Source organism: Papilio machaon, chromosome 17 (assembly GCF_912999745.1).
Source record: "Papilio machaon chromosome 17, ilPapMach1.1, whole genome shotgun sequence".
In the NCBI taxonomy this organism is placed as follows: domain Eukaryota; kingdom Metazoa; phylum Arthropoda; class Insecta; order Lepidoptera; family Papilionidae; genus Papilio; species Papilio machaon.
In genome coordinates, this window is record NC_060002.1 from 2,605,546 (window position 1) to 2,620,043 (window position 14,498).

General features: G+C 31.4%; 1 protein-coding gene across 2 annotated transcripts; it reads right to left on the reverse strand.

Annotated features, from left to right (window-relative positions):
- Positions 1 to 875: 875 nt before the first annotated feature.
- Positions 876 to 2,740, reverse strand: LOC123721872. Of its 2 annotated transcripts, XM_045681860.1 has the most exons (3): positions 1,858 to 2,740; positions 1,335 to 1,433; positions 876 to 955 (listed from the first exon to the last, which is right to left on the reverse strand). In XM_045681860.1, exons 1-3 carry the CDS (start codon positions 2,515 to 2,517, stop codon positions 887 to 889), a joined length of 828 nt encoding a protein of 275 aa, XP_045537816.1. In that variant the 5' UTR covers positions 2,518 to 2,740; the 3' UTR covers positions 876 to 886. The 2 variants fall into 2 exon arrangements, with proteins under 2 accessions (XP_045537816.1, XP_045537815.1); XM_045681859.1 differs by having other exon boundaries at positions 1,335 to 2,740.
- Between the last annotated feature and the right edge of the window lie 11,758 nt (positions 2,741 to 14,498).

Genomic DNA, 14,498 nt, shown 5'->3' on the forward strand with positions numbered 1-14,498 from the left:
TCGTGATGGAGTTACTCGCTGACTCGGTAGATCACCCATGAGTTGACTTCTTGTTTTGGCTCGAAGTTTTGCACAAATTATGCATTTAAAAATATGTGATTTAACAATGCTTTTTGCTCTTATAATCCAATATTTCGTTATCAAATATGAAAGCATGAGTTGCAATCCACCATGTAAAGTTTTTCTGTGTGCATCAGCTACAATAAGTGCGGTAAGTTTAGACTTGGAGTCGAGTATAATTGGATGTTTACTGTCTTCACTTAAGTTTGCATGACGCAATCTACCTCCAACTCTGATAACTCTTTCTTTGTCAAGAAAAGGGTTCAAAGTTTTAAGGTGACTGGTTGGTTTGACATATTCATATATCATAATATTTCTTATGTCATCACTGAAATGTTCGCTCTGATCCTTTTTTATACAGATTAATAAAGCTTGATTTAATTCTTCTGTTGTAATTTCTAATTGTTTGAATCTTCTCAATGCTATCTCTCGACTATTTCCTTCCATGGATTTAGGCTTGTCTGTTTTGAAAGGTAATTGTACAATGTATCTGCCATTGCTACTTCTTGATGTTGTATTCTGAAATAATTCTTCACAAATTTGTTCATCTTGCGTTAATCTTCTTTTAGAAGTTGTATCTATTTCCCATAGTGATTTTAACATATCATCTAGGTTTGTAATTTGATGCATAACTATAATATTTTCTTGGGTTGATTGTAAACTATCATCTATTGTTCCAAAAATTATATAACCTAATGTGGTGTTTTGAGCACATGGTGTTCCTGGTGGGCCTCTTATAACCTCACTCAGTATTATTTGTGAATATACATCTACTCCCAACAGTAGGTCTACAGATCTTGAAATGTTGAAACTTGGATCGGCTAACTCAAGTCCTTGTATGTGGGGCCAGTCGCTGTATTGCAATGTTGTGTTTGGTATTCTTGAAGTAAGTTGTCTGGAAATCACAAATGCCTTTATTTTGATGCTAAAATCTTTCATAAATCTGGAGCTTACTTCAATTTGAATTGATTCATTTATCCTTGACTTTACTGATCCCACCCCGATGATGTTTCCTTTTGTTGAATATCTCTTTGCCTTTAACAATTGAGCGGCTCGCTCACTTATTAAACAACCTTGTGAACCTGGATCGATTAATGCTCTTAAAACAGTTGTGTATCCATCCTCGCTTTGTACAGCTACTATTGCCGTCCCTAATAAAACTGTTTTATTGTATGTTGTATTTGATTGTGAAGTCGCTACTGTATTAATTTGAATTGGTGTTTCTTCAACATTTGCATTTAAAACCGTAGGTTGAGAATGATTTGCAATGTTACCTTGGGTACTCGCTGTGGGTGAATGATGAAGAAGCGTGTGATGCCGTTTGTGACAAATCCTGCAAGTGCTAGATGATCGACAATATTTGACAGGATGTCCTGGAATTAAACAGTTGTAACAGATGTTATTCTGATTGATATATTCTCTTCTCTTTTGTAGATCCATTTTTCCAAAACTTTTGCAGTGACAAAGTGCATGATGTTCTTTACATAAAACACATGCTTTGAAATTTGTTGTAGTGTGAAATGCGTGGACTGTATTTTTCTCCTTTGTAGATGATTGTAATAATTCGAGCGTTCTAAATTTAATTTCTAGAAACTTTTTTAAAATTGAAAATGTAGGTAGATCTCCGGAAACTTCCTTGCTTACATGTTCTTCCCATCCCTTTTGTGACTCTAGATCTAATTTATTGGTAATTATATACACAATTAGAGGGTCCCATTGGTCTGTATTAATGTTTAAATTATTAAGGCTATGGAGGCATTGGTTAGTGGTATCAAGTAAAGCTTTTATATGACTCACCGATGGACTCTGCAACCTTTTCTGGTTAAATAATTTCCTTAAAATAGATGTTACAATAAGACGTTTATTGTTATATCGCTGCCTCAACACCTCCCAGGCTTGATCGTAGTTGTCCGCCGTTACTTGTATATGTTTAAGTAAATATTCTGCTTCCCCGCTGACACTCAATTTTAAATATTGTAGTTTTTGTACTTTACTAATTCCATCGTTCTTGTGAATGAGGGAGATAAAAAGGTCTTGGAATGTTGGCCAATCTTCATAATTACCGGCGAATGTGGGTACTTCTATATTTGGTAATTTTACCTGCTGCTTCATACTTGGTGGGCTGCCGATAGCTGGTATGCTGCTGCTTTGGGGATGTGCTGGCTGAAGAAAATCTTTCATAGCTGCTTTACCTTGAATGTAGGTCTCTTCGCAGTCGACGAATACTTCGTTCTTGAAATACTCCAATGATTTTCTTTGTTCTTTCGTTACTATCCTTATTAAGCTGTTATGATTATTTGTGAAGGCGACCCAGTATTCTTGTAAGATCGACATCTTGGTTTCAACATATCCTTCGGTCAGACGACTTTTTGGAGTCTTCTTGAAGTTCTCGTAAATTCGGGTAATGTGTTGGCGTATGTCTTGGAGCACTGTTAATAATTGTTCTACGTTATCCATATTTTTTACCAATTTTCTAATTTTGAATAAAACGCTGAATATTCGGCTCGATGAGGCCACTATGTTGGTTGGATGTGGTTACGTTGGATCTTGAGAAGAGAAACGCTTGTTACTTGTTCGAAATTTTATTAGCGACTCGCCATCTTTTACAAAGGTCATAGATAAGTGAATAGATCATAGATCAATGAATCGATAGTTCGTTTAGATTATTGATCATAGAGTAAATATCGATTATAAACTAACAGTAATGTTTTCTCGTACCTGGAATGTATGCTTGTTTTGTTGTTACCTTTTGTTGCGAAAACTAAACTGTCATTCAATTCGTATTCTTTGTCAGGAGGTCATAAATATAAAATCAGTGGTGGTTTTTTTACATCTTCTTATATATAAAATTCTCGTGTCACAATGTTAGTTACCATACTCCTCCGAAACGGCTTGATCGATTTTTATGATTTTTTATATGCATATTCAGTAGGTCTGAGAATCGGCTATTATCTATTTTTCATACCCGTAAGTGATAAGGGTTGTCCATCCCTAAGATTTTTTTGGACAATTTTTTTCCTACACTAGGAATTCCCTAGAAGTAATTTATCCGGCAAAACGTTTGCCGGGTTATCTAGTTTACTAGGAAAGTCTTCATTCTAAAAAGTGAATTTCGAAAGATTCTATAAATTTTAATAGAATGAGATATTTTGAAATGGAATATTTTAATAATAAATTCCCGACGACTTACAGCAAGAGTGTTTTAGGAAGAGGGGAATCATAAATCGCATAGAGGTCACACCAAGGTCACCAAGGATAAATCATAGGTTTTAATATTATATACTTCTAATTTTATTCATTTAATCATGTTTTAATATTATACCTAGTGATGTAAACCACAAAAATATCATTACTCCTTATGTAATAATATTTTAATTTCTAATAGTACATATCTAATATTATATAAACATTGATAAAAATAGGAAACAATCCAAACCTTTCTTAAATTAGAAGTTATGCGAAACGTTTTCAGAATAAAATAATACATTAGTATGCTAAGCAATCTATTTTTAATTAAAATGAGTTTAACTTTGATAAGGTTTTCAAATCGTGAAATAACCAAAGCGGAAGCGAAGCTTTACAAAGTGTTTCCGCCGGGTCTTAACTTCCGGTCCGGCGATGTCGGAGGTCAAACCCTCTATGCAGTTCCAACTGAAAAGTGTTTCAAAATAAATTCCCCTAGAGTTTTCCTTGTACTTACTTTAACTTTTAACGATTGTTTCCACCGTTGAAATGCATTCCGATAACCTTTTAAGCTCAGTTAAAGAAAACTTCGCTTGAATTTGTTTGAAAACAGTTCAGTTCAGAAGTTTATTCAATATTTTTTAAACTATTAAAATATGACCTTTTTAATGCAGTATATGTTCCACATAACAAATAATTTGGACAAAATTGAGGGAGATTGAGAGAGAAAAGGCACTGAATTTAGTGAACATTCAATTCCAAAAGCGGTTCAAGGAAATTTGACAATTTGTAAATGTACTTAATAATCGTTAAAATAAGTTGCTAGAAATCAAATAGGATACGATATCGTTCTACTGTAATTTCAAGACTATTTTAATCATTTTGAGTGCACAAAATATCTTCATAGAGACGCTGACATAGTTTTCAATTAACTTAAAAAGAACAGACGCAGCTCTAGAAAAAGAAATACAAGCAGCCATAAAAGTAATTATATTACTTCCTTGCAAAGGGAACTAGAGTAATTATATTGCATAAAGAATTTAAAAAAAGATTATGAAAGAAACAGCTTTGTTCTCTGCATCAAATGCAGATGGAAGGATAATACTTAATGACTTTTATGAATGCTTGCAATTCATTTTATTTTTATTTTAAAAGACATTTTTACTATAACAGAAATAATTTAACTATGTAGATTTAAAAATGAGAAAAATATTTTCATTAAATGAGGTTATTAAGTAACTTACACAGGTGGGCACAGTTAATCGAAAAGTTAACTTCGTTAATCGTTAATTCGTTAATTAAAAAATTAACTTCGTTAATCGTTAAAGCGTTAAATTCTCGAAATTTTAACGCAAGTTAAAGTTAATCGTTAACAGTTAACCATACCAAAATTATACATAGTAACTTCACACTTATGTGGCGACACTTGTTTAAAATAGTAATTTGACTATACATTCTATAACACATTAGTACGAGTATTAGAGACAAGTATGAATGCATTAAAGTATATTTAATTACGAGTGCGGAAAGCCTGTCATTGCAACGAGTTCCGACAAATGGCTACAAGTTGACAGTTGGAACAAGTTGTAATGACAGTTTCGCACGTGTACTAACTATTTTTGATACAGTTGCGCAAAAATGAAGCAATTTAATGGAATAATAAAAACACACTAAACTCAACTAACTAAAATGTTTGGAAAATGGCGCCAACCGTAAAAGAATACAAACAGAGATTTTTTTATGTTTTCTTCACCCATTCTGGGTAGGCAAAGGGAACTATTATGCCCAAACAGCCAAGTCTTCAGTAGATTATTTTTATTGATATGAAATGAAAATTAAATTTAATGAGATGAAATAAAATGAAACCTAACCTAATTCATTGAGTCAAATCATTAAATTTGATAGTGTAACAAATTAGGAGCTTCTTTTTAGAAATATTTGCATGAATCATAAAAACTTCAATGATTTTTTCTTGTAAAAACTTCGTGGTTGGTTTTTCTTTATAACAGACATTACTTTGACAGTTGGGAAAGATAATGCACGAGTTTTGAAAACTAAAGAAAAAGCACGAGTAAAAAAGTTTTTTAATACAGTTGCTCAAAAAGTGGCGTATTGCAGGGACGAAGAGCGTTCGGAATGTGGGCATACTCGACATACTCGTGCTTTTATATACTCGTAATGAAATATACTATTTCGAATCTTCTTTTGACTTTATCCTGTTGGTCACGTCTTTCCCGGACGCTCTGACGCATCAAACTTGCACGCAAACTTCACATATATTAATTATCAACTCGTTCGTTCACCATTCGAGTCGCCGACAGTCGCCCAACATAGCTGAACTTACGAGCGTGGCATGGCGCGTAATTTAAACAAAATGACAGCACGTCTCCAAGTTTCTAATTTAACGATTAACGGACTTTTATTAGCGGAAGTTGAGTTTAACGGAAGTTATCAAAAGCGTTAACACTTTTTGAAGTTAACTTAAAAGTTAATCCGTTAAGCAAAATGTTAACTTCGTTAATTAACGATTAACGGATTAACGAGTTAATGCCCAGCTCTGGTAACTTATGTACTGCGGAAGGCATTGGGGAAGGCCTATGCCCAGCAGTGGGCAGATAAAGTCTGTTGATGATGATAATGATGAAGATGATGATGATGAGATTACTAACATTTGTTTGTTTTCTCCCAAAAGTCAATAAACATGAGTTTCCATTGCTGACAAAAATGCACGAAAACATATATTATTTGGGCAGCGTAAACCTACGTAAAAGTTACAAAATTGTGCAACCATTCTCGAATCAAATTCTTATACAGTTTTAAAATTTAATTATTCCATTAAATAGAAACAACAAAATGTGTTATTTCACGATCCAGTATCCAGTTAAAGTCCCTTAACGTTTTATGTCGGGGGTAGAGTAAATTCGGACGTAATATTAAACTGCGACCCCTTTAGCTAACAAGCTCGGCAATAACAACTATCAAAACTCATAAAATTCTGTTCATGTCTCATACAAAATTAAAGAAAATACGTTTACATTATGAGTTTATTAAATTTTATATTATGTTATCCAATTTATAATACAAATATTAATTTCAAAATGTGAAATACATTAAAATTTTTGAAACCTATTATAAAAGACTATAATAGGTTAATTTAAAAATACTAACCTATGTAATTTTAACGTCAATTTCCCTTCGTTGAGACTAATCTCGTACCGAAAAGTGTATTATTCACGTGTTCTATAGTAAGTCCTTTTATATTTATTGTTTAAACTTTCTAGAGATATTATAAAAAGTATCGTCACCGGATAATTTATACTTAAGGCTTATTCGTTGTTAATAGGACTATAAAGTGAACTCAACTTCACAACTTCATCTAATCCATTCGTAATCTAAAAATAAACTGTTTTAATAAAGCAATGTTAGAATTAATCATTCAAGAGAGCACTGAAATATTACGTAACTTCCAAAAGGTAAATTGAAATTGATGTAACTTTATCCATCAATATGATTGATGTCACCAAGCAAATTGAGATTATAACTGAGTGCGAAGTTTGATGTACTATTAATTAAAGGTTTTGTTGGTTTATTTTTAGTAACTCTGATTACTTCATTCATTACTTTATTTTTACTTAGCGAAAAACCAAATTATCTATACTAGATGCTATTTTTGTTGCGCACACAGTACATTTTTAATTTCTTGTATTACATACTTATGGTTACATTACTAATATTAACCATTGATGATAGAAAAATATAAATAATTGATTGTACAAGTAAAAACGATGTTACTAAATTCACAAGTAAATATTAAATACATCATACTAATATTATAAATGCGAATGTTTAGATGGATGGGTGTTTGTTTGAACGTATCTCCGAAACGGCTCAACGGATCTTGATAAAATTTGGCACAGACATACGAACTCGTATAACATAGTCTGGAAGAACACATAGGGCACTTATTACGCTTTCTTTAATTCCGCGCGGACGGGCTACAGATAGTATGGAGCGTAAAGTAATTGTTTTTTTTTTTTTACAAACAAAAATCGAAGTTTGTTATGCATCCTTAAAATGCCACACGGATTTTTCATTTTGAGAAAATAAATTAGTTAAATGAACATACCGGAGGCCTAATTTTAGTCCTCTTTCCCTTACCACCCTTTTCCTATTAGGAAAAGATGGGAAGGGGAAGTGGATTTAGAGGGGACGCAAAGGAAGGGGAAATATTTTCTTTCTGTGCGTCCCCTTCTCCGTTGAATAAAGGTAGGCAACGTGTCTGCATTTGCGGATGTCTATGGGCAACGGTCGCCTCGCTATTTCGCGAATTCAGGTGGCCGTTTGCTCGTTTGCCACCTTTTGATATAAAAAAAAAAAATAGCCGACTTCAAAACAAAAAAAGCTATCTCAAACAAAATGCGCTCAAAAGTAACTTAAAAAAAACAATTTCAAACAAAATGCACTCAAAAGTAACGTAAAAAAACAATTTCAAACAAAATGCACTCAAAAGTAACGTAAAAAAACAATTTCAAACAAAATTCACTAATAAGTAACATAAAAAAACAATTTCAAACAAAGTGCATTCAAAAGTACCATAAAAAACAATCTCAAACAAAATACACTAAAAAGAAACAAAATAATGTCATGAAAACTTCTTTCTTTCTTTCTTCTCTCTTTCAAAAACCCTCTAAACTCTAAAGAAAGTTCTCTTCTTTCTTGTAACATGTCTATATTGTATAATTATTGTTATTTCGCAGTCGGTGTCGGCCGAAGTAAATAGGTGACATTTTATATTTGAGATGTATTAGACATACTTACGTTTATGTCCCTACTTAGGCCGAAACCGACTCCAAAATAACAATAATTATACAATATAGACATGTTACAAGAAAGAAGAGAACTTTCTTTAGAGTTTAGAGGGTTTTTGAAAGAGAGAAGAAAGAAAGAAAGAAGTTTTCATGACATTATTTTGTTTCTTTTTAGTGTATTTTGTTTGAGATTGTTTTTTATGGTACTTTTGAATGCACTTTGTTTGAAATTGTTTTTTTATGTTACTTATTAGTGAATTTTGTTTGAAATTGTTTTTTTACGTTACTTTTGAGTGCATTTTGTTTGAAATTGTTTTTTTACGTTACTTTTGAGTGCATTTTGTTTGAAATTGTTTTTTTTAAGTTACTTTTGAGCGCATTTTGTTTGAGATAGCTTTTTTTGTTTTGAAGTCGGCTATTTTTTTTTCTTAAAATGTTTGTTTTATTTCTCAATTTTTAGTGAATTTGAAGTTTAATTAAAATTTTCCTTAATACGTATAAGGACATAAATAAGACAAATAAAGAAAAGGACTTTCCTATTTAATATGTGTGTACTTCAATTCAAAAACTAATTTAGAATACACCAGATAACCACTTATCCTTTAAACAATGAAATAATTATCAAAATCGGTATACAAATTGAAAATTAACGAACTAATACATCGTAGCGTGCCTTTAATTTTGTCCAGCCGCGCGCCGCAGTAGCATTTTTCGAATGCGCGTAGTTTTTAATAATTTAATATCTTCCAAACTATTGATCAGAATTACATAGTTTAAAGGCTGATGTAATCTGCATTTAATACTCTAGCCATCAAACATATTTATTTGGATAAGGATTCATATCGAATATAATATAATAGCGCCGTAAGCTTACGACGCTGTTTTTCGTGTGCAATTTAATCGAAGTTTGTTCATAATAACATAGTTTTTGTGAGACATCCATAGATGATAGATATATGCCACCTGAGACTTTTATTTAGCAAATTTAAGGATCTATAATTACTCGATACATCATTTTAATGTAGGTCATATAGTTTGACCTACGTAAGCCCAGAAAGCAAATTTGTGCTATTCATTGTAACGCGATGTAGCATTTTTCGTTTCCGCGTAATTTTATTCTTACGATATCTCCTAAACTATTAGACAGAATGATATAGTTTCAATTGCAAATATAATCTACATTAAATTCTCTTGATAATGAACATATTTATTTACATAAGGGTTAATACTGAACTTGAATAATAGCGTCGGAAATAGGGCATGAATTTAATTAATGTTTCTAAAGAAAAAAATGGTTATTGTGAGAAAACTATAAAAGATAGATATATGCTATCGCGGACTTTTATTTAGCACATTTAAAGAGCTACAATTCGCCATACATCATTTTTATGTAGGTCCTATAGTTTAGCCTACGTAAGCGCTGAAAGCAAAAATGTCCCTAATTTCCGCAACAAATTTTGAAGCTATATTCAAAATCTACTAGTCTTCTAGTTATTTAAAAAAAAAAACAAAAAAATGGGACCCACCTGCAAGCACTTCCTTTCGATTAAAATAATTTTTATCAAAATCGGACCACCAGGGGCCGAGTTTCGCGGTAACACACATAAAAAAAAAAAAAAAAAAAAAATACAGTCGAATTGATAACCTCCTTCTTTTTGAAGTCGGCTAAAAAACAAAGATTACTACGTTTTAGAAACACAAATACTGGCAATACATCGTAGTTATCACGTCAGTTACTCTTGTATAAAAACATACTTTTTAGCCGACTTCAAAAAGAAGGAGGTTATCAATTCGACTGAATTTTTTTTTTTTTTTTTTTTTTTTTATGTGTGTTACCGCGATACTCCGCCCCTGGCGGTCCGATTTTGACAAAAATTGTTTTAATCGAAAGGAAGTGCTTGCAGGTGGGTCCCATTTTTTTGTTTTTTTTTTTAAATAACTAGAAGACTAGTAGATTTTGAATATAGCTTCAAAATTTGTTGCGGAAATTAGGGACATTTTTGCTTTCAGCGCTTACGTAGGCTAAACTATAGGACCTACATAAAAATGATGTATGGCGAATTGTAGCTCTTTAAATGTGCTAAATAAAAGTCCGCGATAGCATATATCTATCTTTTATAGTTTTCTCACAATAACCATTTTTTTCTTTAGAAACATTAATTAAATTCATGCCCTATTTCCGACGCTATTATTCAAGTTCAGTATTAACCCTTATGTAAATAAATATGTTCATTATCAAGAGAATTTAATGTAGATTATATTTGCAATTGAAACTATATCATTCTGTCAAATAGTTTAGGAGATATCGTAAGAATAAAATTACGCGGAAACGAAAAATGCTACATCGCGTTACAATGAATAGCACAAATTTGCTTTCTGGGCTTACGTAGGTCAAACTATATGACCTACATTAAAATGATGTATGGAGTAATTATAGATCCTTAAATTTGCTAAATAAAAGTCTCAGGTGGCATATATCTATCATCTATGGATGTCTCACAAAAACCATGTTATTATGAACAAACTTCGATTAAATTGCACACGAAAAACAGCGTCGTAAGCTTACGGCGCTATTATATTATATTCGATATGAATCCTTATCCAAATAAATATGTTTGATGGCTAGAGTATTAAATGCAGATTACATTAGCCTTTAAACTATGTAATTCTGATCAATAGTTTGGAAGATATTAAATTATTAAAAACTACGCGCATTCGAAAAATGCTACTGCGGCGCGCGGCTGGACAAAATTAAAGGCACGCTACGATGTATTAGTTCGTTAATTTTCAATTTGTATACCGATTTTGATAATTATTTCATTGTTTAAAGGATAAGTGGTTATCTGGTGTATTCTAAATTAGTTTTTGAATTGAAGTACACACATATTAAATAGGAAAGTCCTTTTCTTTATTTGTCTTATTTATGTCCTTATACGTATTAAGGAAATTTGTAATTAAACTTCAAATTCACTAAAAATAGAGAAATAAAACAAACATTTTAAGAAAAAAAAATAGCCGACTTCAAAACAAAAAAAACTATCTCAAACAAAATGCGCTCAAAAGTAACTTAAAAAAAACAATTTCAAACAAAATGCACTCAAAAGTAACGTAAAAAAACAATTTCAAACAAAATGCACTCAAAAGTAACGTAAAAAAACAATTTCAAACAAAATTCACTCAAAAGTAACATAAAAAAACAATTTCAAACAAAATGCATTCAAAAGTACCATAAAAACAATCTCAAACAAAATACACTAAAAACAAAAAACAAAATAATGTCATGAAAACTTCTTTCTTTCTTTCTTCTCTCTTTCAAAAACCCTCTAAACTCTAAAGAAAGTTCTCTTCTTTCTTGTAACATGTCTATATTGTATAATTATTGTTATTTTGGAGTCGGTTTCGGCCTAAGTAGGGACATAAACGTAAGTATGTCTAATACATCTCAAATATAAAATGTCACCTATTTACTTCGGCCGACACCGACTGCGAAATAACAATAATTATACAATATAGACATGTTACAAGAAAGAAGAGAACTTTCTTTAGAGTTTAGAGGGTTTTTGAAAGAGAGAAGAAAGAAAGAAAGAAGTTTTCATGACATTATTTTGTTTTTTGTTTTTAGTGTATTTTGTTTGAGATTGTTTTTATGGTACTTTTGAATGCATTTTGTTTGAAATTGTTTTTTTATGTTACTTTTGAGTGAATTTTGTTTGAAATTGTTTTTTTACGTTACTTTTGAGTGCATTTTGTTTGAAATTGTTTTTTTATAACCTCTGATATTTGACTATACTAAATAAAATCTCTAATTGTGATTTTCCACTGGTGAACCGAATTGGGGAAGTCTTAATGATAATGATAATGTTGATAAACAATATAGGTCAATAGAAGTATGAAATTTCAAAGTAAAAGATATTAAGTTACACAAGAGTAGATATCTGAAATGCTAATCTGACGGCCGTAGCCTGGCTAACGATGCAGCGATAACTGAGGTCGAGGGCTTAATGTAATCCACAGTGGTTAGACGCTACAGTTGACCAACTTTGCAACATTGTTTACATTATGCAACACAAAGGAACAATCAAAAGGTATTTTTCCATTCCGTATAAATGTTATTTCCATTGTTCTTTGTCTTTAAGAAGTACAATAACGAAGCTACAAGTAGCTTGTTAAAGTTTGTTTCTGAAATATTTTTCTTTATAAAATTAGGCTAGATTTTTATCTGCAAATTCTGTCTTACACAAAATTTTATGAAATCCTCCTTTTGTAAATTACATTTGAACGAGTCCTTACGATAAGTGAAATTGTCTCATTGAATTTAGAAGAGTTTGTATTTGAAAAATTACATCTTAACAAAACTATATTGGATTCTTTAATATAATCTTTAATTACCCTATAGTCCATTGTGTTTAAGTAATTTTTACAGTTTCTTAATAAAATAATATTAAATTAAATTACTACAACACCAAAACGTATATGTAATAAAAATATTGTAATCTTTCTTGGTACGGATCCAAATGTTCCAGACAAAAACTGTCAAAACCCAAAGAAAAAAATTAGGTCTATATTACAATGTTGTTTTGACTTCGCGTCTGTTATGACTAGTTCAAATAATATTATTGAATGTGGTTACACAAACTTATACCATCCACAACATTTACTTGGTCTAACAACATGTTTGCCACACAATAACTATTTGTTTTTTAACGCAACTGTCTAGACACCCTCTACATTCAAAGGTCAGAATGTTAGAAATTGGTTTCGATTTCGTATAGGTCTAGAAAAAACCTCAATTTACATTTAAATGTAAAAATGTTATCAGTGTTTATCGACATAACGTTTACCGACTTTTAACGTTATACTTGCTACAGCTCAAACATGAAAAATTCTGAATTCTTTCATTTCAAGTCGATTACGCATCTTTAGTTTTAACTGAACAATCTGTTCAGTTAAAACGTAAATAGGTAATTAAATGTTGTTTAAATTTTTATATAATTTTCAGTGGGCCTAGCACGAATATTTGTGAAAATCGCCTTCGTATCGTGATCGTCAATTATGTCAAGATTTTGGTGTACTTTATGCCCGGTAGGCTGTTGTAATGTACAACGCTGAATAAATTTTAAAACAAATTTTGTCTGAGACGATACGATATGCCCCACTGTTTAAAAAAAAAATAACGAATAACTCCAAGTATAAAAATAAATGTACCATTAATTATTATCAGGTATGCTGTAAGTTGAACATTTTAGCAACCAAAAAAAACTTTGAATCAAAGATGAAACCATTTTGTAATTTACATTTTACAGTAAGTTAAAACAAAACAAAACTTCAAATTAATGCACGATGGCGTGATGACTAAAAGCACTTCGGTAATGACACGCCCGCGCCGTTTCCAATCTGTTGTGTAAACATTTTACTTCTTGATGCATTTTACTTTCGCGCTGCAAATGGCACCAGCGCTTTTTACTTTAAAGAGATCCGATGCTTAGTGCCGTTCCACTTCATTTTGTGACAAGAACTACGGATATATTTTGATACATCGGGTACAAATAGCTTTTTTTAATACAAGTAAATGCTAATGACGTTAACAGTAACGAAATATTTCTATCCTTCCAACTGATTTTCTCCTATCGCATTCTTCATGTTAAGAAGATCTTTACTTATACAACGAGAGCAGTAATCTTACTGATATTATGTATAACTGCGAATATTTATTTGGATGTATGGATGTTTGTTTGAAAGTATATCCGGTACAGCTGAACGGATTTTGATGAAATTTGTTATAGATGTAGAACATAGTCTAGAAAAACACATATCATACTTTTAAAGTGTTTTTTTTATTCCGCGCGGACGGTGTCGCGGACGACAGCGAGTGTATCCATAACTGTTATATTGCTGAGTTATTACTACCGGAACAATTGTACAAATTGACAAATCTCATTAAAAAAAAACAGAAGAAGAAGCAAGGATTTTGAAACTCATTGGACAATAGTTACTTACAAACTCTTTCCAATTCAATGGAGTCGTTTTTCAAATGTTTTTGTCCTCGTCACTATCTCACTTTACGTGAACACGGCGTTTTCTTTCATATCCCAGCGCTAAATGTGCCGGGCTTTTACTGCATAAAGATCGAAATTGCACTTAGTGCATGAATGAAAAACGCCAACCACTTGCGTGTTTTTATTTCTTACAAAAAAAAACAGTTTTTTTGCGTTAGCCATTTTAATTACTGCTGATTACGTAGAAACACGGTTTTATTTGTACTTATTTAAATTTATTATTAATATGTATTCAAATTTAAACACGTTCCCAATATTTATTAAATAAAATTACACTCTTCCTCTAGAAACCAAATTTTCTTCGAAAATTAAATTTCTGTAACTAATTAAGAAACACCTTAACAGAATACGCACACAAAATAAATGTATCTAATTTTGACCAAAATTTCCC